The following is a 27,094-nucleotide window of genomic DNA, read 5'->3' as shown; positions in this document are numbered from 1 at the left end:
AAAGCTGGTCCCTCCGCCGCGAACCGAGCATGATGAGTGGGGAGGTGGCACGGCCAATCGGGTTACACCACTGGTAGCCGCAGCCCCCGAACCCAAAGTGGGACGGGCTTCCGGCAAACATCGGCACTTAAATACATTGTTTCTGCCCCAAGTTCCATGGTGGTACTAGTGTTGTGTCCTCCACGTGTGAGCTGAATAAAAATAGCATTTTCCCCACAGTCAGACACTCGGTTGTTGAGAATGGTGTAAATGAAAAGAGGGATCCTCCCCTGGGTACCTTTACCTCAGCGGATTCTGAGTTTCAGGATACGGGGGTGGATCTGGGTCCGTGGTCAGATCACATGGAGCTATCGTTCCAGCATGGCGATATAGAACTGGCAAATATCGCAGTCTCCTTCAGAGTTACAAAGGACTCACATTCGGGTTGACAACTTGGTTTCTCTGGCCAGTTCCAGGGTTTTTTGGGGGGCAGCAAAAGGTTGCTTGATCGAATCCCCGATCTGACAATGTAAAAATCTGTCTTTCTGCCCTTGAACAAGGCAGTTAACCCCACTAGGCTGTCATGGTAAATACGATTTCATTCTTAACTGACTTGACTAGTTAAATAAAAGAAAAATGTATAACAAAAAAATCTAGGAGACAGAGATGGAGGTTTTGGCTATAGAAGGGGAATCTCTGATCTATGTCGCCGAATGGCTGCCTGCTTGTCAGTAGAGTGGCCGTCCTCCCCTCAAATGGAAGGCATCAAGGTTTGGTGGCCAATACCTGCCACCTGCCAATACCTGTTAGCCGCAGTCAAGTACTAGCTCTTGTCCCAGGCGCACAGGCAGGTCTGGCACCAACGTCCAGAGATTTGGAGTTTGGGCGTGGCCCCTGAAAAGGTCCAATCTGACGGCAAGGGGTTTACCTCTGAACGTTATTGCTACTATAACGTCCGAAAGGGCACCGTCCCCGACAGGGTTGTATAGGTATAAGTGGCGGGCGTTCCAGCTTTGGTGCCAAAGTAAAGGAATTGTTCCTTTTCAGAGCTCTCTGGTGCACATTTTAATGTTCCTACAGGTGCTTTTCGACCAGGGCCATTCATTCTCCACCCTGAAGGTATATATGGCAGCTATTTCAGCAATTCATGTTGGAATTGACGGTGCAACTCCAGGGGCTCATCCCCTGGCGGTGCGGTTAAAAAAAAAAAGGTGGGCAGTTTCGAAACCTATTGCGCCCCTTTGAACCGATGAAGTTTGTGGATCTGAAGATCCTCTCCTACAAGACAGCCCTGCTTGTGGCTTCGGCTTTGGCTAAACGCATTGAAGATCTCCACGCATTATCCGTTCACCCATCCTGTATGAAGTCCGTCCTTGGTGACTTTAAGGTCGCGTTGTGTCTGAATGCGGCCTTCGCCCCTAAGATCATGACTATCACCTACAGGTCTCTAGCTTTTGAGCTTTTTCCCTTTTCGCCTCCTCTGGGCGTTGTTTAAAGGTTTACCTGTAGGACACGTTTCCAACTCATTCCATGGAGGGCTGAGTGTCTGCAGGTTTTTGCTCTACCCTTGTACTTGATTGAATTAAGGTCACTGATTAGTTAGGAACTCCTCTCACCTAGTTGTATAAGCCTTAATTGGACACAAATTGAAAGGAGAAATCAAAAACGACCCGCCTTGGAATGAGTTTGACACCCCTGCTGTAAGAGATATTTGTGCTGTGGCGAGTTGGGCATCTCCACACACTTTTGTGAGTTTTTTTTGCTTGGATGTCACTGCCCCCAGTGTAGCCCACAGTGTGCTTATGGCTGGACAGGAGAAGATCAATAGGCAGCATGCAGATTGCACAATACCCAGGTGCCGCAGGATTTCCTGTCGGGTTGGAACTCTGGGTGGTCTGCCGTGGGCCATTACATTTTGTGTACACTGGGGTCAGCTTGGGGTGTGATTTCATGTCTCCATAGCTGTGTTGTACCGAGTTGACCGACTGAAAAGAAATGTACAGTTATGACTATAACTACTGTTCCCTGAAGGAGGGAAACGAGATACAACCCGGAAACACACACCCAACAAATATTTTCGCACGTTCATCATCAGTTCATAAACTAAGACTAATTTAATTGGAGAATTTGATAAGTCATTAAGTTGATATGCACAGTATGTTTTACAATATCACATTGCAGTTGGTATAATATTTAATGATCCAAAAGTCTGTTGGGAACCAGTGGAATAGGTAGACTTTTCTGGCCCGTCCAGAAACCACATCATTACTTTTTTTGTAGTTCGTCAACTCACAACCACCAGCATTGTTGATTGTGTCTCTTGAGAGTTTATAAGTGCGGCTCAATCTCTTTAAACTATCAACACAACAGTCAAGTTTGATTGACGCCCTCCCCACCACACACACACGCTCTCTCTCTCTCCTACCACCACCACACACACACACACACACACACACACACACACACACACACACACACACACACACACACACACACACACACACACACACACACACACACACACACACACACACACACACACACACACACAACCCCCAGCCTGAGGCCCTCACAATGCATTAGGGGGACTTTTCCTGCAGGGCTGCTGGCACGGGCTGACTCTAGGGATGGGCCGCAGTCAGCTTTATGGGTGTGCTGACGTCAATAACATAATTCAAATACTAAACCAGACTGCATGCTTCCAGCCCTCAGGATCCCTCTACTCTGGGCCAGACACAGGGAAAACACGACATGGATTTAACATTACACGATAGGACTGAGTAACACTGAAAAGGACTGCTGCAGACTAGCACCCAGTGACAGAGTGATGCTACTGATCTGATTTGGATTGGTTTGACCCCAGGAAGAGTAACTGCCGCTTCTGCAAAAGCTAATGGGGATCCAAATAAACAAATATGTCTGGTTTCATGTTTAAAAACGTTGCAAGGTTAAACCTTTATATGTGTCTTTTCATTTGCATGCTGTTTTATTATGTATCTGGCTGTTCTGACAGCTTTGCCAGTGCAAATAGCACAAAGACGGCAGATTATCCATTTAAAAACCTCTTAAGGATCAGACCTTTCCCCCCCCAATTTTCACCTAAAATGACATACCCAAATCTAACTGCCTGTAGCAAGGATATGCATTTTCATGATGACATTTTAAAAGGAAACACTTTGAAGTTTGTGGAAATGTGAAATTAATGCTGGAGAATATAACACATTAGATCTGGTAAAAGACGATACAAAGAAAAAAAAAACGTTAAAAATTGTTGCTCCATCTTTGAAATGCAAGAGAAAGGCCGTAATGTATTCTTCCAGTTTAGGCGCAATTTAGATTTTGGCAACTAGATGGCAGCAGTGTATGTGCAACGTTTTAGACTGATCCAATGAACCATTTGTATTTCTGTTTAAAATGTTTTATCAAGTCTGCCCAAATGTGCCTAATTGGTTTATTATTACATTTTCAAGTTCATAACTGCACTCTCCTCAAACAATAGCATGGTATTATTTCACTGTACTAGCTACTGTAAATTGGACAGTGCACTTAGATTAACAAGAATTTAAGATTTCTGACCATATCAGATATGTCTATGTCCTGGGAAATGTTATTGTTACTTACAACCTCATGCTAATCACATAAGCACACGTTAGCTCAACCATCCCGCGGAGGGGACACCGGTCCTGCAGAGGTTTAACATGGGCTGCCTGCTAATTTTCAGCTGTGGTTCAACTTGTCAATTATAAATGATTTTCAAACAAGTTGTATTTTTTTAACAGTTTGAATTGAGGTGTGTTGAGGTCCTCATTAATTCACATAGAAGTAGCCCATTTCAGCGCTGCGGACAATCAATGTTTAGGCTTTACTGAGCCGGACAAACTTCTCTCTTCGAGGAGAGCCCACACGCTTCCCAAATGTTTGCACAGATCAAGTATGCATGAATTGGAAAATTTTCTGGCTGGCACTCGCATTGCCTTCCTTGTTGTTTTCCTTACAAATAATAACTTTGGACATGTGTGCGTCCTATCAAAGTAAGTTCCTTATTTTATGTATATCGTGTTGTCGTTTCTACTGTAGGCCCATACAGTACATATGTATGGAGCATAATGTACATACAGTTTTATTCACATTTTCAAGTACTGGTGACAAATAATGCATTCTGATTATTGCATAGATTGTAATGGACACCTATGATGTGTGTAAAATACTTTTTTGAAGGTTGCACTGATTATAATGAGCTAAGCTATTTTCCAGCTATGTGTGGCGCCATATTTTTTATTTTACCCCTTTTTCTCCCCAATTTCGTGGTACCCAATTGTTGTAGTAGCTACTATCTTGTCTCATCGCTTCAACTCCCATACGGGCTCGGGAGAGACGAAGGTTGAAAGTCATGCATCCTCCGATACACAACCCAACCAAGCCGCACTGCTTCTTAACACAGCGCACATCCAACCTGGAAGCCAGCCGCGCCAATGCGCCGGAGGAAACACTGTGCACCTGGCCACCTTGGCTAGCGCACATTGCGCCCAGCCCGCCACAGGAATCGCTGGTGCGCGATGAGACAAGGACACCCCTACCGACCAAGCCCTCCCTAACCCGGGGGACGCTAGGCCAATTGTGCGTCGCCCCACGGACCTCCTGGTCGCGGCCGGTTACGACAGAGCCTGGGCGCGAACCCAGGGACTCTGACGGCACAGCTGGCGCTGCAGTACAGCGCCATTAACCACTGCGCCACCCGGGAGGCCTGCGCCATATTTTTTGACATTATACATGGATTTCTGGGTGTCACGTAAACGTCTGTCAGACCAAAGATGTTATAATGAGGTGAAGGAGTGTTTTACTCATCGTTCGGGTAAACTTCCAGAAGTGAAGTGAATGATCATGGATGACACACACCCTTCAACATGCATACTATAAGCAGACGAGAAAGTGTTTTACTCAATTATTTAGATCAATGGTGAGCTCACCCGTGATGTGATTAATTATAAATTGTAATTGCTTAACTAATTCATATTGTAGTTTGTCAGCCGAGAGTTATAAAAATATGACCATTTTGTGTTTTTACGTCAATATTTCCTCAGTTAGCGCTAGGACAAATGTAGCCTACATTTTCCCGTTTGGATGATCGTGTTATGCTGTAGCTACTTCTGTGAATGTCTGAACATTGCATCCAGAAATAAACTGTTCAAATTCTGGACATAACTTTGTAAGGACTGTGTTTGTGCAAAATGTTTCTGTGAAAAAACAGTGTGGCCAGCTCAAATGCGGATTGTTGCATCAATCGAAAGTGGATGTTCTAAATATGCGTTCTAATCCCACCGGTTTGAGCGTACACTGCAGGGACCACTGTAGAAAGATCACACCTGTTTGTTGGTTTGTTGGTACGCGTCAAAAGGTTCATTACAATTTTTCAGGGGGTGATGCAGCACCCTTAACACCCATACTTCCCGCGGCTATGAACACTGATGTGGCTTTCCAACAGCAAGGTGCAGTGTTACCATTGTTTACCAAAGTTGTTCTTTATAATGTTGAAACAAAATGTCCCCAAACCCCATAAATCACACACTCACAAACTGCAAATGTGTGTACATTGTACAATCAATTGGTGAGAGAGAACCTAAAATATCATTCATTTGTACATGTCCACTGTAAACATGAATTGTGGCAAAGTTGGTTCCTGTTTCAGTCACGTTGGCGTGGGTCAAACAAAACACCCTAATGATTGGTTGACAATACAGCCTCCCACAATGCAGGTGATGGCTGTAGGATGAAGTTGGTGAAGAGCAATTGCCATAGAGATATTTACAGCTGTGCCATTATAACGTCTGTTACCGCAGAAGGCAACGCCATTTAGGCAACAACCAATAGGAATTCACATCCAGTTGACTCCTTTAAAATGGTGAAAGCATGCTGGAAGCCCTGAGTTGTTCTGCCTATGCTATAAAACAGCATTTTGGCCACTATCATTTTCTATGGCAACTGCAAAAACCTGCAATCAAAACTTCATGACCTTTGTTCATGCAGTCGACATGTTGGCGCAAGTCAGATTTTTCTTGGCTCGTACAGGACCAATAAAAGCCAAGTACACTCATTTGGTGGGGGGTAAAAACGTAAAAACAAATAATGATTTTAGATTTATATTTCATTTTTTACATTGTGATTTATCAGGAAGTAGTGCAGCACCCTCAGCCCCCCACTTCCTGCGGCTACGGGAATACACCGCTCTGTTTCAGTAACCCGTCTGTATAACCCGTTTTACATTCCACTATGCAATAATCTACCTCTCATGACGTAGTTTACAATATGAAACAAAAGGTGGATGAGCAATGTTTTGTGGGGCCCACACCCATGGGGAACTATGCACACAGTCACTTGTGTGTTTGGTTTTTTTTGGGGCTAGGAATGTGGTTGCTCATTGAGTTCTCATTTTACAGAGTTGTGTGTGTTGATGCTGACCAACGTTGGTGGGAAAGGGCCTACTGACACAAACAATTACACACACACACAAGCATACAGAGTATGCAGAGATATAAACACAGATTCCTGCAAAGGGTTCAACACTCCGGGGGAAAAAACCAACAGTGAAATTCCTTTCATAATAATAACAACCCTCATAAAATAATCCTACATTAGTATGGACATTAGAAGGACAGAGACACTGTATAAACATCCATAACGGTCCCATTCATACATTCACTGGTACAGTAAACATACATTTTCTGAGAGGCTGCTCAAAGAGAGTCAGTTAAAACGCTACATCCCCTCTAAAAGAAGATTAACAAGTCATCTAGCCACAATCCCCTTTCATGCTTTCAGAGCCAACCACCAGCCATGTATCCCCCTACTAGTTTACATGTTGTGACGCCCAGCGATAGCCTTTAAAGATGAACTACCGAATACCGATCGTTGACCGCCAAAAGACTTCAGAACTGCGTATTTCCCTGAAAAAAAATTGCATTTATCAAGACGCCAATGCACTACTAATACACACAAAAAAAATCCTCTGATCTAATACAATATTGTTGATATGAGCGGCTTGGTGGGATGGGGCCAAGATTCGGCGTGAAGCATCAACTCAGAAATCACGCACGGACATGAGATGGTTTTGAATGTTTTCACAATCGACTCGCATTACCTCGTAATGGCAACATTGTAAACTAGCACCCAGTGACGCTACTGTTCTAATTTGGATTGGGCCTCCTCCAGCTCTCTTCCACTCTTTAACCTTGTGACACCAGACCGGTGTCTCTCTCTCCTGTTTATTTCATTTGGCATGGTTCTCTTTCTTTCTGGCTGTCCACTTGTTTATTGTGGTGAGAGCCTGGTTTCCGCTGGCCTCATGCAGTCTCAGGAAGGTCACATTTCTGTTGTCTTCCTCCATTATTTTCTCTCCCCCTCTCGGTCTCACCAGCTTTCTTTTCTACTCCAGCTCTCTTTCAACACATGCCCATCTATTCATTACTCCATCTTTACTCCAGCACCTGCTCCCGCTCTCTCTCTCGAGGGTTCCTTTAATGCATCGTGCAGTGATATGCAACTGAGCAAATACCGGAAAAACGCAGGTATCCTTTTCCCCCCATGACGTTGATCTTAAATGAAAGACTAGTCTCGTCTAACAAAACACAGACGCAAAACAGGAAAAATCTGTTCTCCCTTCCTTTCTCCGTTTCCTGTCATGGAAATTCTATTGGCTTTGACAAACAGAAGACAAAGAGCTGGATAGAAATGGGAGGATGTGAGGTTCTTTTTCCTATTGGCACGTTTGTTCATTGTTATGGTTCAAATCAGTATTAACAATGACTCGTTATTTAGGTTGATGTCATCTGTTGGGTACTTAAAAAGGCATTTAAAGTAGAGGTTTGAAGAGTGACGGGTGCAGATTTAATGGAGTGTAAAATGTGCACCAACATTTGGAGAGGAGCACAACAGTGAATGTATTCTAAACGCAACTAGATAGATTTGATTAGTGTCCTTATTAGTCTTAAACAGTGTTGGTGTGCATGTGTGTGTCATACATACAGTACGCTTTCATTTTTGTATGTGCACAGTATCTGTACTTACATCGTTGCATTTATTTTATTTACTGTGTGCTCTTTCAGTCCATTTCCCACAAAGTTGGGGTGTTTGTATGTGTTCCTGCCTCTGCATGTGCACGTGCGGGAAGGACAATACAAAACTCCTCAATCGTCTTGTATTTTCTTCCCTGCAAGTCTACACTTGTTGTGATAGGCAGTGCCGAGGGCCCTCATGCGGGTCATCCTGACGTTAGTGAACTTGGACGGACGCGCGAAACAGGAATCCACCCCTTCTCCTTCATTCCTTCCATCCTCCACCTGATATCAATCTGGGATGTCTGGAGAAGCCTCTTCGCCCATCTTTTTCAGATTCTTTCTATCTCATCGTTCTCCGATTGCGACATCAGTGAAAAGGATGGGTTTTTTTAAACGTTGTTGTTTAGTCGTCACGGTTCATTTCCTGTGATGATGATAATGGCATCATTGCACCCTTCAGCTGTGAGGGGAGCACACCTGGGTTCAAATAGTTTTGCTTTCTTTCAAATGAACATTTGCTTAAACCAGTCTGGAGTGTCAGGTGGGCAGAGTTTGCACTTTTGAAATGATTCAATTGGTTCTATTGAGCCAGGGAAGCTAAACAAATCGCAAACTCTTTGAAAGGAAAACAAATACAATTTGAACCCGGGTCTGGAGGGGCGCTTGTTTTTATGCCCAGTGTCTACTTAAGTGATAATGCCCGATAAGCCGGTTTTTGGAGGACATATTGGCAAGGGGCCTCCAAACACTGGCTTCAAGGTAATTATCACTTTTATACAACGGGTTACCATCATATTCAAATAATGATTTACATATTTTCATAAAAGTATTCATACTATTTCATCCTTCCACAAGATATAGTCCCTACACAAATTTAGGGTTGCTCCCCAAGCCGGCTGGTCGTTTGTTCTATCGGTTCAGTTTCCAGAGATGTGACCCAGCGCTCTTATCCCTTGTTTGCTAGCTAGCCAACTACAGCTAACTTACAATCATGTCAAAAAGTGCAGCAAGAATAACAGCAAAATAGATGCACTTGCATTTAAGCCGTTTTCTTGTGACATCTATTTGGATACATCCATAACAATGAGCTAATGATGCACAATTTCGACTGGCATAGAAAATGTGCTCTCTCGTCAGGACACTGTTGTTCAGAGCCAACAACACAGCTAACACAATCACTTCAAACTGAAGCTGGAAAGTTTATTTGTCATGTACACACACACACACAGGTGTAGTAGACCTTACAGGGAAATGCTTTCTTACAGGCTCAAACCAATAGTGCAAAAAATGTATTAGGTAATCAATAGGTAAGTAAAGAAATAAAAACAACAGTAAAAAGATAGTGAAAAATAACAGAGAGTAGCAGTAGAGTAAAAGAGGGGTTGGCGGGTGGCGGGACACAATGCAGATAGCCCGGTTAGCCAATGTGCGGGAGCACTGGTTGGTTGGGCCAATTGAGGTAGTACACACATGAATGTATAGTTAGTCACTATGCATATATGATAAACAGAGAGTAGCAGCAGCGTAAAAGAGGGGGGGGGGCACACAATGCAAATAGTCCGGGTAGGCATTTGATTACCTGTTCAGGAGTCTTATGGCTTGGGGGTGAAAACTGTTGAGAAGCCTTTTTGTCCTAGACTTGGCCCTCCGGTACCGCTTCCCATGCGGTAGTAGAGAGAACAGTCTATGACTGACTATATTGGTCATATTGGTCATGGAGCACAACGGGATTGCCTTGCAGTTCTCCAGCTGTTATCCACTGAAATAGCGGTGGGTGCGCAAGGTTCAAGGCACTTGGGCAGGGGGCACGGGATGGGCCGCAGAGCTGCGCACAGAAGACGGACCTAGCCCATGGGGAAAGGATTAGGGAAACGTCCCCACCGTTCTTAGTGCCAGTCTGCACGTTCAAACAAACAATGTAACTAATAATGGCATGAAAAATGCCCCTTAGATAGGAATTTGAAAGGCAGATATTATTAAATATTAAACCTCTCACTAAAGGCGTCAGTCAAAAGTTAAATCCAGTTCGGATTTACGAAAAATGACATGAAAAAAGCAGACATTTGTAAATCCCAAACTCTAAAAGTAATTGGAAAAGGGAGTGTGGAAGGACCACCAGAGGGCAGGCTGGGCTCACGGATAGTAGCCTAACCAGGCATGGGACACAAGGTAACCAGAGGCAATTAAGCACAGCTGATGGTACTAATGACATATTCTCCTTCCCCTATAAGAGAGAGTATGGAACCAGCAGAGGGGGGAACTATCTCTGGAAGATGGCCACCAAGACAGAGGAGCCATCCATGAAGAACCACTAAGACGGTGACAATCCCGTGACTTTTGTTGTAGTTTAAAGATAATCGTATTGTGTTCCTGTTTCATCTGGAGAAGAAGATGTATGGTTTTCCTTGGGAGATTTTCATTGATTATGTTGGAGTGTTTGTGTTGACCAAATGCCCTCAATAGAGAACTGTGTTCAATCAAGAAAACCTACTCCTAACTCGTTTATTCCACCTTCCCGCTTTAGAGTGACGCCCAATTACTTGGTCCGCTCACAGGAGATACAAATTATTTGACATTGCGGTTACAATAAAGAATGTAAACAAGATGCTGAGTTTTTATTTACAGTAGTGATGGACAGCTAGTTTGAAAACAGGTTTTCAAACACTTGTAGCCTGATTAGCAGGACAATAGAGTATTTATAGGCCAGCTACTGTAGGTTTGAGCATCCCCCTACTTGCAATGTATTCGATGCTTAAGTACCCTAAAGCGTTACATTTGCGAATAGTACGGTCCACGACAAAAATCCAAGTCTACCAGTATTTTTTAAATGTCTCCAGTAGATTTTCCGTTCCTCCTGAAAGCCCTAATTTGCTCACTTAAATGAATAGATATCTTGGTGCTACAGTATGTTACAGCATAATCAAAGTGAGGACAATCGGCAATCTGCGGTATACTTATGGCCTATTGTAAGCTGAAAGTCACACCTTTCCAGTACTCCTCACCCCGCCCCAAACTCCACCCTTAAACAGCTTGTTTTTGAATGATAACTGTGTTATCAAAAAAAAAAAAGACATTTTGACCAAAGAGAACAGATGAAATGGACATTGTTTTCATCAAGCCAGCTTCTTTCTATGGTGCTGCCCATTCCAGGGTTAAGACCGTAACCACGAGAGGACTTGAAAATGAGCTGGAGCTGAGGATCACCAATAGTATTTGTTCCAGTGCATTTTCCTCTTTTTTTAAATTATATAGCCTAGCAATGTGTAGGCATACTGTGTATAAAATACATAATTAAATAAAGGTTGAATCACATTTTTTTTTAAAACAACAAATTATTGTGTACTAAAAACGTGAATGTGTTTATGCAGAGCATACAACCATGCCGACAACCACCCGTGGAGATCAGTGGATAAAAGGCTGGACAACGGGGCGCACCGAGAAAAAAAACGCATGGTTGCCAAGAAAGCGTTCAGCTTTACTAGATTCTTAAAATGTGTACACAGCATGTGTGTTGGAGTCGCTTTTAATTCTTAGTTGATCTACCCTTTCTATCATAGGCCACTGTAATCGATGGGGGCTCAGGGCGGTACCATTCTGCTCATCTGATGAAGGTGCACATGAATCAGATTCAAACTTTGAAGACTGAGGATCGAGTCATTGAAGGCAGACCAGCAGAAAGAGAAACCTTATCTGAGGGCAGAGATACGGGCAACAGCTGATGCATTGGTGGAGAGTCAGGCGGCATTGGTGGAGAGTCAGGCGGCATTGGTGGAGAGTCAGGCGGCATTGGTGGAGAGTCAGGCGGCATTGGTGGAGAGTTGGTGGAGAGTCAGGCGGCATTGGTGGAGAGTCAGGCGGCATTGGTGGAGAGTCAGGCGGCATTGGTGGAGAGTCAGGCGGCATTGGAGGAGAGTCAGGCGGCATTGGAGGAGAGTCAGGCGGCATTGGTGGAGAGTCAGGCGGCATTGGTGGAGAGTCAGGCGGCATTGGTGGAGAGTCAGGCGGCATTGGTGGAGAGTCAGGCGGCATTGGTGGAGAGTCAGGCGGCATTGGTGGAGAGTCAGGCGGAGAACGACACGTTGAAGGGGGTGAGGAACGAGATGGGAGTCACAATCCATTCCAGGCACACCTATGAGCTCTGGAACTCCACCTCTGACATTCAGAGTCAACATACGTGGGCGGGTTCGTCAGGTCGTCGGTTCACCCTGACATTTCCATTCCTCTTCTGACAACAGAACATGACCAACTGCTCACCAGGCACAGCATGGGCCGTTCGGACCGTTATGCTGTTCTGCTATTCCAAGGATGTGTAACCGAAGAGAGATACCATGAGTGGGCACAGAATACCAACTGGGATGGGTCCCGAGGCAAATGTTGCTTACTGGTGAACCTGCGGGTGTTCATCATTAATACTGTGTCTCAGAAGTTCTGTACATGACTGAAGCAACCCGAAAAAAAATTATAGACGGAGTTAATCAGTACTTCAGGTCACTGAGAAAGTCTGGACATGGCTTGCCCTCCCTTATGTAAGGAATTAGGCCCTTTCCCATGTTTACTACAGTATGTACTGTAGGCTATGTTTACTCGTCAGACTGCACAGTAGTCTCATAAACATGCTTTATTATCCAAATGTAAAAACAGTAATGTATTTCTGTACAGTACTGTATTTCTTAAATCAGCATTTTATGCTTTTGTTAATAAAATAATGATAAAAATACTCTTTCGAAATGCAGATGTTTATTTAGTTACGGATCCATAACGAATTACTATGGGAATAAATATCACTGAATTACAGAGATATTGGAACAAACAAAAGAAGGTAGACAAAGTGTTGCTGACAGGAAAATACTCCTTCAAACACATACTTTTACGTTGTACAGCGCCAATATGGCTATTATTAGCAGACCTATATTTTGGCCTTTATAAATATTATTTGGACCTTTATTCAGATTACAATTGTCCACTATTTGGTTTTCAAAAAAACGACCTTTGGACAACTATTTCAGCACCATTTTGCTCTGCTCCGAGACAAGCATGGAGAAACTAAAATGTTCAATTATATTCCATGATATTCTTAAGATATGTGTTGACTGAATATACGCAAGTGATGTCTGCTAAATAATCAAGTTGATGACACAGTCATATAGTCTCGGCACCTACATAAAGCTGTGTGTGGACGACGTCATGCAAAATGTCGGATAAAGCATATACTGTACAGTACTGTATTTCTTCATCAGCATCTTTATGCTTTCGTTAATAAAATAATGATAAAAATACTCAAAATGCAGATGTTTATTTAGTTATGGATCCATAATGAATTACTATGTGAATAAATATCATTGAATTACAGAAATATTGGAACAAAGCTGTCTAATAAAGGTAAAATAGTTGTTTATTGGAAAATACTCTTTCAAACACACACGGTCACATTGTACAGTACCATTATGCCATTATGGCTATTAGCAGGTAGCTGGACAATAGACTTGCCTAGAAGGAGGGTAGGGGGAGAATTCTGTCGTCAAATGTATTTCTTAGTTAGGTTGGCTGTATCACAACCGGCTGTGATTGGTTGCATTTGACATTTTATCCACCAGAAGAGACAAAATAAATACAACAAAAAGTATTATTATGTATTCCATCTGACCGTGATTGGGATTCCCATAGGGCGACACACAATTGGCCCAGCGTTTCTCTCCCTCTAAAACCAGAAATAAATGTTTTGGCCTTTACAAATATTATTTTGGCATTTATTCAGATTACAAATCGCTCACTTTTGTAAATTTTTGAAAATGAAAACCTCAAATATCGTTATATATTATCAAGTTGATGGCACAATCATATAGCCTGGCACCTACATAAAGCTGAGTGACTCACTCATTCATGGCTTTGAATCAAAATAAATAAGTACCAATATTCTTTCCGATAGTCTTTAATAAAGAAATGTTTTCGTTATCCTGACCTGAACTGTCACTCCCTGATCTGTTTCACCTGTCCTTGTGCTTGTCTCAATCCCCCTCCAGGTGTTGCACATTTTCCCCATTATCCCCTGGGTACTTATACCTATGTTCTCTGTTTGTCTGTTGGTCTAGTTTGTCAAGTCAACCAGTGGTTTGTCTCAGCTCCTGCTTTTCCCTAGTCTTTCTTTTCTTGCCCTCCTGGTTTTGACCCTTGCCTGTCCTGACTCTGAGCCCGCCTGTCTGACCACTCTGCCTGCCCCTGACCCTGCCTGCCTGACCACTCTGCCTGCCCCTGACCCTGCCTGCCGTCCTGTACCTCTGTGGATTATCGACCCCTGCCTGCCTCGACATGCCCGTTGCCTGCCCCTGTTTCTGTAATAAACATTGTTACTTCAACAGTCTGCATTTGGGTCTTACCTGAAACGTGATATGGACACCATGTACAGTATTATAATAGCCCTCCCGATTGGCGCAGCAGTCTAAGAAACTGCAGCGCATTGCAAAACGCGTTGCTACAGATGCAGGTTTGATACCCATGCCAGCCACCAACGGGAGACCCATATGTAAATATTGGCGGTCACGTCATTGAAAAAAATATTTTGCGACATACTGTAGGCCTACCGTTGGCGACATGAGTCTCACTAGTGTTGAGTAATGTGCTGTTAGAAGTGGTGTAGGTCTTATTTATTTAAAAAGAGCATATTGAAGTTAGAACCAGTAGGATTTGAAGCAATAGCCTACCCGCTGTGGCCAACTATTTTAGCACCGTTTTGCGCTGCTCTGAGACAAGCATGGGGACTGGTCTTGATAAATCAATGAGATTTTTATTTTCACTGAATCTCCATTTGGGTATTGGTTAGACTACAATTATACAATTAGGGTGTAGTAATGTTATGCTCTTAGTACTGTAGCCTACTCCTGACCGTCACATTGTACAGAGGGTTTTTTGTTTTTATTGGAATAGAAACACCATAATATCAATCAAATTATTAAGCAACATTGCTTTAGAATCAGTCCCATATACTATGTTCTTTCAAAAAAAGGTTTAAAATTTTCTAGTACTGCCACTATTGAAGGCTATCAAATGCTTCTCAAATATGCCCTTTGGTGGTCAAACTAGCACTAACTAGCTTTAATGGTTACAATGGCTGACACTTCAATAACGTGTCAGTTTATAATAACAATTAGGCACCTCAGGAGTTTGTGATATATGGCCAATATACCACAGCTAAGGGGTGTGTCCAGGCACTCCGCAATGCGCCGTTCCCGAGAACAGCCCTTAGCTGTGGTATATTGGCCATATACCACACCCCTTGTGCCTTATTGCTTAATTATATTCCACCCTTACCCCTTTGGCTCGGTCTATTCACCTGTAGGTCTCCCTGTCTGTGTGTCTTTGGTGGAAAAACGTTGACACTTTTTATGACCAGCTGTGTGTTATGCATTACATAGACATAGTGCATTATGAATGAATGCATTACAGCCTTTTGAGCATTCGCAGACTGCCATAAACAGAAACAAGCTGTTATGAACGGTTATAGCAAGCCTAATAATGCATACTCATACTTTGAATGTGAACTCAGCGTAATGTGACTAAGGGGATTGGTTGAGTTTATCAAAGAGCTCACCTGACAGAAAGACTCTGGTTACAGGAGACTGTGGGGTGGCCGGTGACCTCCTAAAAACACAGAAGAGAGAGGAGAGAAACACTGGATATCAGTGCGGCACTGTACACACGTACACATACATGTGCATGGACAAATGCACACCTCCGAGGAAACACACACACATACTTTGATGTACACACTTATAATGTAATATTTTGCTTGAATAAGACCTAAATAGAATTCTCATGGGATTTAAGTATCAGTCCTGTGGTAATGCTAATATCTGTGTGTGGGGGGGGGGGGCTCAATATTGACTCAATGTCTGCTGGTCATACAACAGTCAATGAACCACTTCAATTGTCTGTCACTCAAACTCAGCTCTTAAAACTCTTTTGTAATGTGTTTGCAATAGTTATTAGCTTGAGGACTTCGCTATTAGGATTTTGTATTTACAATACAATCACTTTGCATTGCATGGAGACAGTGGTTGTTTCTCACACACACACACACACACACACACACACACACACACACACACACACACACACACACACACACACACACACACACACACACACACACACACACACACACACACACACACACACACACACACACACACACACACACACACACACACACAGTGGGGCAAAAAAAGTATTTAGTCAGCCACCAATTGTGCAAGTTCTCCCACTTAAAAAGATGAGGCCTGTAATTTTCATCATAGGTACACTTCAACTATGACAGACGAAATGAGAAAAAAAATCCAGAAAATCACATTGTAGGATTTTAATGAATTTATTTGCAAATTATGGTGGAAAATAAGTATTTGGTCAATAACAACAGTTTCTCAATACTTTGTTATATACCCTTTGTTGGCAATGACAGAGGTCAAACGTTTTCTGTAAGTCTTCACAAGGTTTTCACACACTGTTGCTGGTATTTTGGCCCATTCCTCCATGCAGATCTCCTCTAGAGCAGTGATGTTTTGAGGCTGTTGCTGGGCAACATGGACTCTCAAATCCCTCCAAAGATTTTCTATGGGGTTGAGATCTGGAGACTGGCTAGGCCACTCCAGGACCTTGAAATTCTTCTTACGAAGCCACTCCTTCGTTGCCCGGGCGGTGTGTTTGGGATCATTGTCATGCTGAAAGACCCAGCCACGTTTCATCTTCAATGCCCTTGCTGATGGAAGGAGGTTTTCATTCAAAATCTCACGATACATGGCCCCATTCATTATTTTCTTTACACGGATCAGTCGTCCTGGTCCCTTTGCAGAAAAACAGCCCCAAAGCATGATGTTTCCACCCCCATGCTTCACAGTAGGTATGGTGTCCTTTGGATGCAACTCAGCATTCTTTGTCCTCCAAACACGACGAGTTGAGTTTTTACCAAAAAGTTCTATTTTGGTTTCATCTGACCATATGACATTCTCCCAATCTTCTTCTGGATCATCCAAATGCTCTCTAGCAAACTTCAGACGGGCCTGGACATGTACTGGCTTAAGCAGGGGGACACGTCTGGCACTGCAGGATTTGAGTCCCTGGCAGCGTAGTGTGTTACTGATGATAGGCTTTGTTACTTTGGTCCCAGCTCTCTGCAGGTCATTCCCTAGGTCCCCCGTGTGGTTCTTGGATTTTTGCTCACCGTTCTTGTGATCATTTTGACCCCACGGGGTGAGATCTTGCGTGGAGCCCCAGATCGAGGGAGATTATCAGTGGTCTTGTATGTCTTCCATTTCCTAATAATTGCTCCCACAGTTGATTTCTTCAAACCAAGCTGCTTACCTATTGCAGATTCAGTCTTCCCAGCCTGGTGCAGGTTTTGTTTCTGGTGTCCTTTGACTGCTCTTTGGTCTTGGCCATAGTGGAGTTTGGAGTGTGACTATTAGAGGTTGTGGACAAGTGCCTTTTATACTGATAACAAGTTCAAACAGGTGCCATTAATACAGGTAACGAGTGGAGGACAGAGGAGCCTCTTAAAGAAGAAGTTACAGGTCTGTGAGAGCCAGAAATCTTGCTCGTTGGTGACCGTTCGTTCCACCATAATTTGCTAATAAATTCATAAAAAAATCCTACAATGTTTTTTTCTTCTCATTTTGTCTGTCATAGTTGAAGTGTACCTATGATGAAAATTACAGGCCTCTCATCTTTTTAAGTGGGAGAACTTTCACAATTGGTGGCTGACTAAATAATTTTTTGCCCCACTGTATAAAACTTGTGAGTTAAGAATTTATACATATCAGACTAAAACGGACCACAGCTGCAACGTGACCTAAGATTGTCATGACCCCACAAAAGCAACACAAGGAAGAGGACAAAGGAACCTCTTAACAATCAAGGCTATGGTTGATTACTGTATCTAAGAAGGGGAATTCAAGAAGAACCAGCCAGTTATTATCTTCAAATCATTGGTGGTCTACACGTTCCTCCGACCCAGGCTGGGAGTGTCGACACGGCTGATTAACCTCCTCAGAACAAGTGCAAGGGAACAGACCACTAAGAGAAAGGACACTGACATCGTGTGGACAATCAGAGACTTACACCCGGTAGCGAAGGAGGTGCCGCCATCGGCTATACCTCCTAAGCGGAACTCAGTCCACGAAGAGATACCCAATGGAGACCTTCTGACCCATAAGAGCGGCAGTTCGAGACAAGGTATTAGGGCTAAACTAAGCATAGTTTACAAATGTATCCAAGTGTGCTTTTCTCTCGTGCACTCTCTCTCTCTCTAAATCCCAATCTTGTGTAACGTGTCATATTGTGTTGGTCCCGTTTCACTGTACTAAGTTCTAATCAATAGCCTTGACTGTGTGTTTGTGAATGTGTATCTTATGTTATAATTTAGCCTGTTAGTAAATAAATAAATCATCTCAATTGGTGTGGTTCGGAATGATTTAGTGAGAACCGGGTTTGTGCAGATTTACGAATTAAGCGACGTTCAGGATGAGACTGTAGAGGATGTTAATTAATTGGCGACGGCTATGAAATCAATATTCTGATATATTTGAGTTAATTTGGGAAATGGTAACTCATTAAACAAACTTTTCCCATGGTGCCCCAGGTTACTGAGTTTATAGTTGCCTGATTAATTTAATCACGTAATTAGAGAAACAGTTCATTATTTGATGAATAGCAGTCGTCACATTAAATGATACAACATTAAGACGAACAGAGCAAAGTACAGAGAGATCCTTCATGAAAACCTGCTCCAGAGCGCTCAGGACCTCATGCTGGGATGAAGATTCATCTTACAACAGGACAACGACCAAAAGCACACAGCCAAGACAATGCAGGTGTGGCTTTGGGACAAGTCTGAATGTCCTTGAGTGGCCCAGCCAGAGCCCGGACTTGAACCCGATTGACCATCCCGGACTTGAACCCGATTGACCATCTCTGGAGAGACCTGAAAATAGCTGTGCAGCGACACTCCCCATCCAACTTGACAGAGCTTGAGAGGATCTATAGAGAAAAATGGGAGAAACTCCCCAAATACAGGTGTGCCAAGCTTGTAGCGTCTTACCCAAGAAGACTCAAGGCTGTAATCGCTGCCATAGGTGCCCTCAACAAAGTACTGAGTAAAGGGTCTGAATACTTATATTAATGTGATATTTCAGTTTTTAATTTTGTATAAATTAGCAAAAATCCTAAAATCACTATGTGCAATGCCAAGCATCAGCTGGAGTGGTGTAAAGCTCACCGCCGTTGGACTCGTTCTCTGGGTTGATGAATCGCGCTTCACCACCTGGCAGTCCGACGGACAAATCAGGGTTTGGTGGATGCCAGGAGAACGCCAGCTGCCCCAATGCATAGTGCCAACTGTAAAGTTTGGTGGAGGAGGAACACTGGTCTGGGGCTGTTTTTCATGGTTCGGATTAGGCTCCTTAGTTCCAGTGAAGGGAAATTTTAACGCTACAGCATTCAAAGATATTCTAGACAATTCTGTGCTTCCAACTTTGTGGCAACAGTTTGGGGAAAGCCCTTTCCTGTTTCAGCATGACAATGCCCCAACTCCATATTAATGCCCATGATTTTGGAATGAGATATTCAACATGTCCACATACTTTTGGTCATGTAGTGTAAAAATACACTACATAGTTCATGTAAGGAAATCAGTCAATTGAAATACATTTATTAGGCCCTAATCTATGGATTTCACATGACTAGCCATGGGTGGGCCTGGTTCCACCCACAAAAATACTTTATTACAGACAGAAATACTGTTTCATCAGCTAAATTCCGATTTACCAATTAAAAAATACAAGTTAAATGGGTTTCAAATCGCATTTTCAACTCTACTCATGGTAATGTCACAAAAAAAGTTGGGTTACATAGAGAATATGCCCACTCTGGTATTGGCACATGTTCTCTAGCCAACAGCTCAGATACAGTGCGGGTTGGCTACTCTACATGATGAGATTATTATGGACAAAAGAGTGAGATTATTTTTATTTGTCAAACGGCAGCCAAGCATCGATCATCGTGCCACCAGAATAAGATCCTTGATATTTATTGGACATGAGCGTCAACCTCATCACCGTGCACTTTCACCACCCTGTGAAGTTCATCGTAATTTATTTCATCTGTTGCCTTATAATCTGCATGCTTTCCCGAGTCGAGGACCACACAATATGTCATCACGTTAATCCAAGTTCACTTCGGTATGATGGTTATGATTTCAATATTTGTGCATAAAAGCGTTTCCGCCTCCATTTCTCCCATAATTAATTTTACACAAAAAAAGATCCCACCTTGTCGAGCATATTTTGTTTTGTCGACATTTTGAAAGGTTACTGTCAAATTTGCTGTTTCCATCCAGCCTGTCGTGACATTTTTTTTATCCGACATGTTCTTTACTAGCATAAAAAGGTTGGATGGAAACCTGGTTATTGATACATTGTGGGTCCATTGGCGGCTAAAGAAATGAGCGCATAGAACTCAGAGATCGCCTACAGGCCAACGCAGCAGGAGGCCTATAACTTCCATCATCAACTAAGTAAAATACATAAGCCAAAAGCCGACAAATAAAAACAGTGGAAAATATCCTGATGGAAATTCTGGTTATTTCAATATTACAACTATAAAAGTACACATGCCCGGGAGCCATTCAAAGTAGCAAGTGATGTACAATCAGAAATGGCTTGTAGGCCACTTTCAGGAAGTATTCATACCCCTTGATTTATTCCACATTGTTGTGTTACAGCCTGAATTCAAAATGGATTGATCATCCATCAACATATAATACCCCATAATGACAAACTGAAAACATGGTTTTTAGACATTTTTGCAAATGAAGTACAGATATCTCATTTACATAAGTATTCACACTCCTGAGTCAATACCTGTCAGAATCAATTTTGGCAGCGATTACAGCTTTGAGTCTTTCTGGGTAAGTCTCTAATAGCTTTGCACTTCTAGATTGTACACTATTTGCACATTATTTTTTAAATTCTTCAAGCTCTGTCAAGTTGGTTATTGATCATTTCTAGACAGCCATTTTCAAGTCTTGCCATACATTTTCTAGCTGATTTAAGTCAAAACTGTAACTAGGCCACTCAAGAACATTTTATGTCTTCTTGGTAAGCAACTCCAGTGTATATTTGGCTTTGTGTTTTAGGTTACGGTCCTACTGAAAGGTGAATTTGACTCCCAGGGTCTGTTGGAAAGCAGATTAAACCAGGTTTTCCTCTAGGATTTTGCCTGTGCGTAGCTCCATTCGGTTTCTTTTTATCCTAAAAAACTCACACCTCCTTGCCAATGACAAACATACCCATAACATTATGCAGCCACCACCATGCTAGAAAATATTAAGAGTTACTCAGTGATTTGTTGTTTTGAATTGGTCAGAAACATAATGCTTTGGATTCAGGACAAAGTTCATTTCTTTGCCACATTTTTTGCGGTTTTACTTTAGTGCCTTATTGCAAACAGGATGAATGTTTTGGAATATTTTTTATTCTGTACAGGCTTCCTTCTTTTCACTCTGTCATTTAAGTTACTATTGTGGAGTAACTACAATGTTGTTGAGCCATCCTTAGTTTTCTCCTATCACAGCCATTCAACTCTGTAACGGTTATAAAGTTCCTTGTGAAATCCCTGAGCGGTTTCTGAATTAGGAAGCAACTGAATTAGGAAGGACGCCTGTGTCTTTGTAGTGAGCGGGTATATTGATACACCATCCAAAGTGTAATTAATGACTTCACCATGTTCAAAGGGGTATCCAATGTCTGCTTTAAAAAAAAAATGTTTTACCCATCTATTAATAGGTTCCCTTTTTTTGTGAGGCATTGGAAAACCTCCCTGTTCTTTGTAGTTGAATCTGTATTTGAAATTCACGGCTTGACAGAGACCTTATAGAGAAATATATGTGTGGGGTACAGAGATGACGTAGTCATTCAAAAATCATGTTAAACACTATTATTGCTCACAGACTCCATGAAACTTATTATGTGACTTGTTAAGCAAATCTTGACTCCTGAACTTATTTAGGCTTGCCATAGCAAAGGTTTTGAATACTTATGGACTCAAACACATTTCAGCTTTCATTTTTAAACAATCTTGAAAAATGTCTAAAAACATAATTCCACTTTGACATTGTGGGGTATTGTGCGCAGGCCAGCGACACAAAATCTCTATTTAATCTATTTCAAGTTCAGGCTGTAAACAAACAGAAATGTGGAAAGATTCAAGGGTGCGAATACTTTCTGAAGGCGGTGTCTCAGTATGAAATCATCAACTTGACATGAGTGCCACCTAGTGGTTGTTTGAAACCTCAGGTCAAACTCTCTCCCGTATACAATTCTCCAGCACACTGGTTACACCCACTGATATGTCCGTTCTTATGTTGCATTTCCCCAGGGGTAAAACTTTTCAGTCCACCAACCACACTAAATTCACCAGCCACAAAGACTTACCAAGTTTCAGGGCAGACATAACACACCTTCTTTATTTCTTTGTGGATTTAGATAACTATATACATGCATTGCATACAAATTCAATGTACATACTACATGCATGAGTTATTACATTTCAGACGGAAGCAAATTGTAGGTTCCCTTACTTATTGGAGGTGCATTGTACATTGGTCAAGGTGGTGAAGTTGTTCCTCACTGTGCGAAGACTGGCAAGAACCTTAAGCCAGAGAGCACGTCTAATGTTAAATCACATCATCATTCTGTAATAATCCATAATCATTCAAATCATTTTGTCGTTGTTGTTATATCTCAATGTAGACTGACAAATGGAGGAAACGTTTACCTGAGCAAAAGGAGTCACAATCAGGTCTTCCCCATGCCTGAAGGGAAACAAAGATAGAGCTAGAATCAACCCTAGGGCCTAATGAATACATTTAAATCGACTGATTTCCTTATATAATATTACTATACTGAACAAAAATGTAAATGCAACATGCAACAATTGCAACAATTTCAACGATTTTACTGAGTTTACAGTTCATTTAAGAAAATCGGTCAATTGAAGTGCACTCATTAGGCCCTAGGGCTTTAATACAGAAATAAATACTCCACGGCAGTGTATATATGTATCCAATACGTATTCCAATATTGCAAATCATGCATTTGTACGAGTATTTGAAACGGAACTGTATTAAAATACATATTTCACCCCAAGGTTAAAAAAATCCAACACTACTTTAGAAGCGGACTCACAGTTCTCCAGCGACCGAGGAGTTGCGGGACAACTCGCGGGACTTGGGCGACAGGTCGTAGTCCGAGTCGGAGCGGTAGAGGAAGGACTCGCGGCGTTGCCCGTGGCCCCCCATGTTGGGGTGCAGGACCAAGCCGGAGCTCGGGGATACCTGGGGGTCCGACGGGCTGCAGCACGCAGACGGGGAATTCTCCACATCGAAGCTGCAATAAGACACAGGAGAGAGAGAGAAAAAAAACAGATGTCAGACTCACAGCGATGCGCCTAGAATCGAGTGGTGAAGATCAGGGAAAAGAAGAGTAAGAATAGTCCACCCCAGAGTGGCAATTTGCCAGCAAACAGTGTAATCATAAGCAATGAAATATTGAATAGTGAAATCAGTGGAAAACCTAGACGGTGAAGCCATTGGGGTTTAGGCTAGGTTTCTGTAAAGCACTTTGTGACAACTGGGGATGTAAAAAGGGCTTTACAAAAACAGTTGATTAATTGAATAGGTGACACAGTGACGTGAACTACTGTATGACAGGACCTGTACAGTTAAATGCTAAAATGTTTATTCTATACTACTGAGCCATTTACTTTATGTTCGTATTCTTGTATTTTATTTCTTATTGTTGCATTGTTCGAGAAGGAACCTGCAAGCATGTGTATCCTGTACATACGACTAATACAACTTGAAACCTGTATAGTAGGTGACAGAGAGATCATACAGTGATGCAGGAGAGGATTATCATTCACTGTCACTGAATTAACCAATCAGGTCATGACAAATAATTATTTTACCAAATCAGGCCATGACAAATGAGATTGACGGTAGTTTGATCAGACGAGTTGGCTGTGTTGTTCTATTGGGTCGGGGATCTTTTTACTACTTCAGCATCCTTGTTGGGCCTATATGTCTTATCATTGAGGGTCTGAGAGACGTAGACCGTATTATACTATTTCATTCAATGTTCCCGAGGATTCATTTGGGGGGACTGGGGAGGCAGATACATTGTGGGGATTGCCCCTTGCGACTGGACGTAATCGCCGTTGAGCACAACACAGAAAATTAATCCGCACACCAAATTTCGCTGCACAGAGCTAAGGCAGCAATGCCTTGTGTGTGTGTGTGTGTGTGTGTGTGTGTGTGTGTGTGTGTGTGTGTGTGTGTGTGTGTGTGTGTGTGATGCAGACGACACACGATTGGCTCATAAGCTGATGACAGATAAACGGATTTTCTCTACTGATGATGCCAAACATTACAAAGTGCCAGAGAGGTCAAGAGGTGAGCAGCCAAGGCAGGTGAGCAGAGCAGATGCTAGATAGAATATCCTGCTCAGAGGGAGGGATACAAACAGAGGTGTACAAACAGAGATAAGGCACCAACTAAGTGGATGTGTGTGTGTGTGTGTGTGTGTGTGTTGTGTGTGTGTGTGTGTGTGTACAAACAGAGATAAGGCACCAACTAAGTGGATGTGTGTGTGTGTGCCTATTCATTTATATTTGAAACGTGCACACTCCAAATCCAACATGCACCAAGCCACTACCCCAAAATGCTTTGTTGCCCTCTCCACAGTTAATATCAAACCATAACACAGAACTGACGGTGCTACTAATGTATAGTCCACAGAACACTCGCTAATCCTTCAACAGCAGAACACACTACTGTACTACTTCATATAAAGCCTCACAGTTTAGTCTCTAGTGGCCTTATGACTCCAGGTTCCGTATTCACAAAGCCTCTCAGGGTAAGAGTGCTGATCTAGGGTCAGTTTAGCCTTTTAGATTATAATTATATGGACAGAGGGGACCAGATCCTAGATTCAGCACTCCTATTATGAGACGCTTGGGAATACTGACCCAACCTTTGACATCTATTTCCCCTCTACCACTCAGACTGCCTGGTAAATCAGTGCAGATCCTTAATGAAATTACACTGTTCCCATTTTAATATTTGCCCAGCAGCATTTACCCCCACTGTAATCCCTACATGTAGGATTATCCTAGAACATATCCCACTGAGGCATTTCCTACTCCCACACCTCCCAGCGACCATGAGATCAGATTGACATAATGGATGGCAAATACAAGCGTAGGAACACACACATTGACACACACACACACACACACACACACTTAATCTTACACTGAACCACGGCATGTTAGTAAAGTACATCATCTGTAAATGTGTATTCAAAGTTTTCATATTGCATTGCAAACACACAGCGGAATGCACCACCAAAGTAGCAATGTCTTAGCAAATCATTATTGTGCAAGGGCAGTCCTATCTGAAATGACTTACTGTACAATAAGTAAATGTTGAAACACAGCCATTCTACAGTCATACACAGGTATTTATGAAAATACTGCAACCTACCAAAAAACGTTTTTAAAAACGAATCAAGATGAGTCACCTGTGAGTAGTGGAGGGGGAGCGACTCCTGACCACCTCTTCACTAAAGTCAAAGTGCACCCTGCCCCTGTGACAGATCGGTGACCTGGTGTACATCATCTCCCCTGCACCTCCTCCTCTCTCCTTCCTCCTCCGGATGGACATTTTGATTTCTCCTTTCTTTAAATCAAGTTATCAAACACACTCGGAGCACACACACCCCTCCTCTGATCTGAACACCACACTGACACTACGCTCTGCTCGCGCACACGCACAATATCCCTGAACAGAGGCCAACAGTGTGATGGCACAGGATTGGCTTGGCTGAGGGTAGAGCTGGGCTGGACTACATGGAATGGATCGTCTCTCTCTGTCTTTTTCTATTCCTGTAGTATGGCCAGTCATCTGACTCTTGGTTCCACTCTGTCTGTCTAAGGGGGGACATTACAAGATGATTGGTATCATGAGCAAGACAGAGAGTGATTGAAAGAGAGAATAATTGAGAGATTAAAGAATAAAAGGACAGCACAGTCACCACCAGAGGGCGACCTTCGCCATGTAAAAATGGTTTGGCTGCGAGGTTAATTAAATGTCTGATATTGCTTATAGTGGACTTCAGTAAAACATCAAAACCATGGGTAGCGTGTGAACACTCTGCCTGATGCCGAAGTTCGATGCCATGCTTCCACCAGCACTTTGAAGCGATCAGTACAGTACTGATCACAAGAGCATGAGGACGCTAGCTTGTGCGCCCATACTCATGAACCTACAGACCGCCTTGATGTTAGTTGAGAACGACAGGGTGTTGTCCAGGATCTCAAATCATGGAACGGGCAGTCCTTCCCCCGGGAGTCTCAAAGATGCGACTAACAATTACCACTCGTCTTAAAGTGGAACCGACAGCGTTTTAACTACTTTGCAGATATGAAACAAACAGGCAATCATAATATCTGTGAAAAATATCAAATACCCAGTTTATGCTAAATTGCTAACTTTAAGATATTGTAACGACCCTGGGTTTAAAGGCGCGGAAATCGACTCTGCCCCACGAGCATGCTTTTGCGGCACAGTCGATAGCGCGCCGGACCTCGGGCTCGAAGGTCGAGGGTTCGAGACCTGCTCCCTGCTGTTTCATTACAATATTTTAAAAAATGGGTTCTATTTGACTCAGAATTCCATGACGTAGAGTAACGGCATTGTAGTCAGAATAAATGGATGTAGTTCAATGCATGATTAATATAGCTAATTCACCAATATATTTCTTGGTAGTCCAACAAATATTGCTATCAAGTTGTAAATCCCAGACGGCCTGATACATTGTTTGCTGCCTCCAGGCAGCAATTGTAAATGAGAACTTGTTCTCAACTTGCCTACCTGGTTAAATAAAGGTGAAATAAATACATTCGGGATGCACTGTTTCAGGTTTCAATATTTTCGACAAAAAGACAAACGTAATTAAGGC

The 27,094-nt window shown here is 42.6% G+C and overlaps 2 protein-coding genes across 5 annotated transcripts in view; one reads left to right on the top strand and one right to left on the bottom strand.

The window, feature by feature from the left end:
- LOC127911058 (uncharacterized) overlaps positions 1-27,094 on the top strand; it is a 441,684-nt gene that overhangs the window by 80,036 nt on the left and 334,554 nt on the right. The window lies entirely within an intron of this gene.
- LOC118402318 (cAMP-specific 3',5'-cyclic phosphodiesterase 4B-like) overlaps positions 1-27,094 on the bottom strand; it is a 116,804-nt gene that overhangs the window by 27,021 nt on the left and 62,689 nt on the right. For 3 of the 4 annotated variants that reach the window (XM_035800426.2, XM_035800427.2, XM_035800429.2), the window contains 4 exons: positions 23,261-23,461; positions 22,851-22,887; positions 22,654-22,724; positions 15,616-15,665 (listed from right to left, as the gene is read on the bottom strand). In XM_035800426.2, coding sequence (XP_035656319.1) covers positions 15,616-15,665; positions 22,654-22,724; positions 22,851-22,887; positions 23,261-23,461 — 359 coding nt within the window. Of the gene's footprint in view, positions 1-15,615; positions 15,666-22,653; positions 22,725-22,850; positions 22,888-23,260; positions 23,462-25,654; positions 25,858-27,094 lie in introns of those variants that run through there. The other variant, XM_035800428.2, reaches the window with a different exon arrangement.

Source organism: Oncorhynchus keta, chromosome 23, assembly GCF_023373465.1.
Source record: "Oncorhynchus keta strain PuntledgeMale-10-30-2019 chromosome 23, Oket_V2, whole genome shotgun sequence".
Classification (NCBI taxonomy): domain Eukaryota; kingdom Metazoa; phylum Chordata; class Actinopteri; order Salmoniformes; family Salmonidae; genus Oncorhynchus; species Oncorhynchus keta.
The sequence above is the reverse complement of the archived record's forward strand: the minus strand, read 5'-3'. Positions and strand labels throughout refer to the sequence as shown.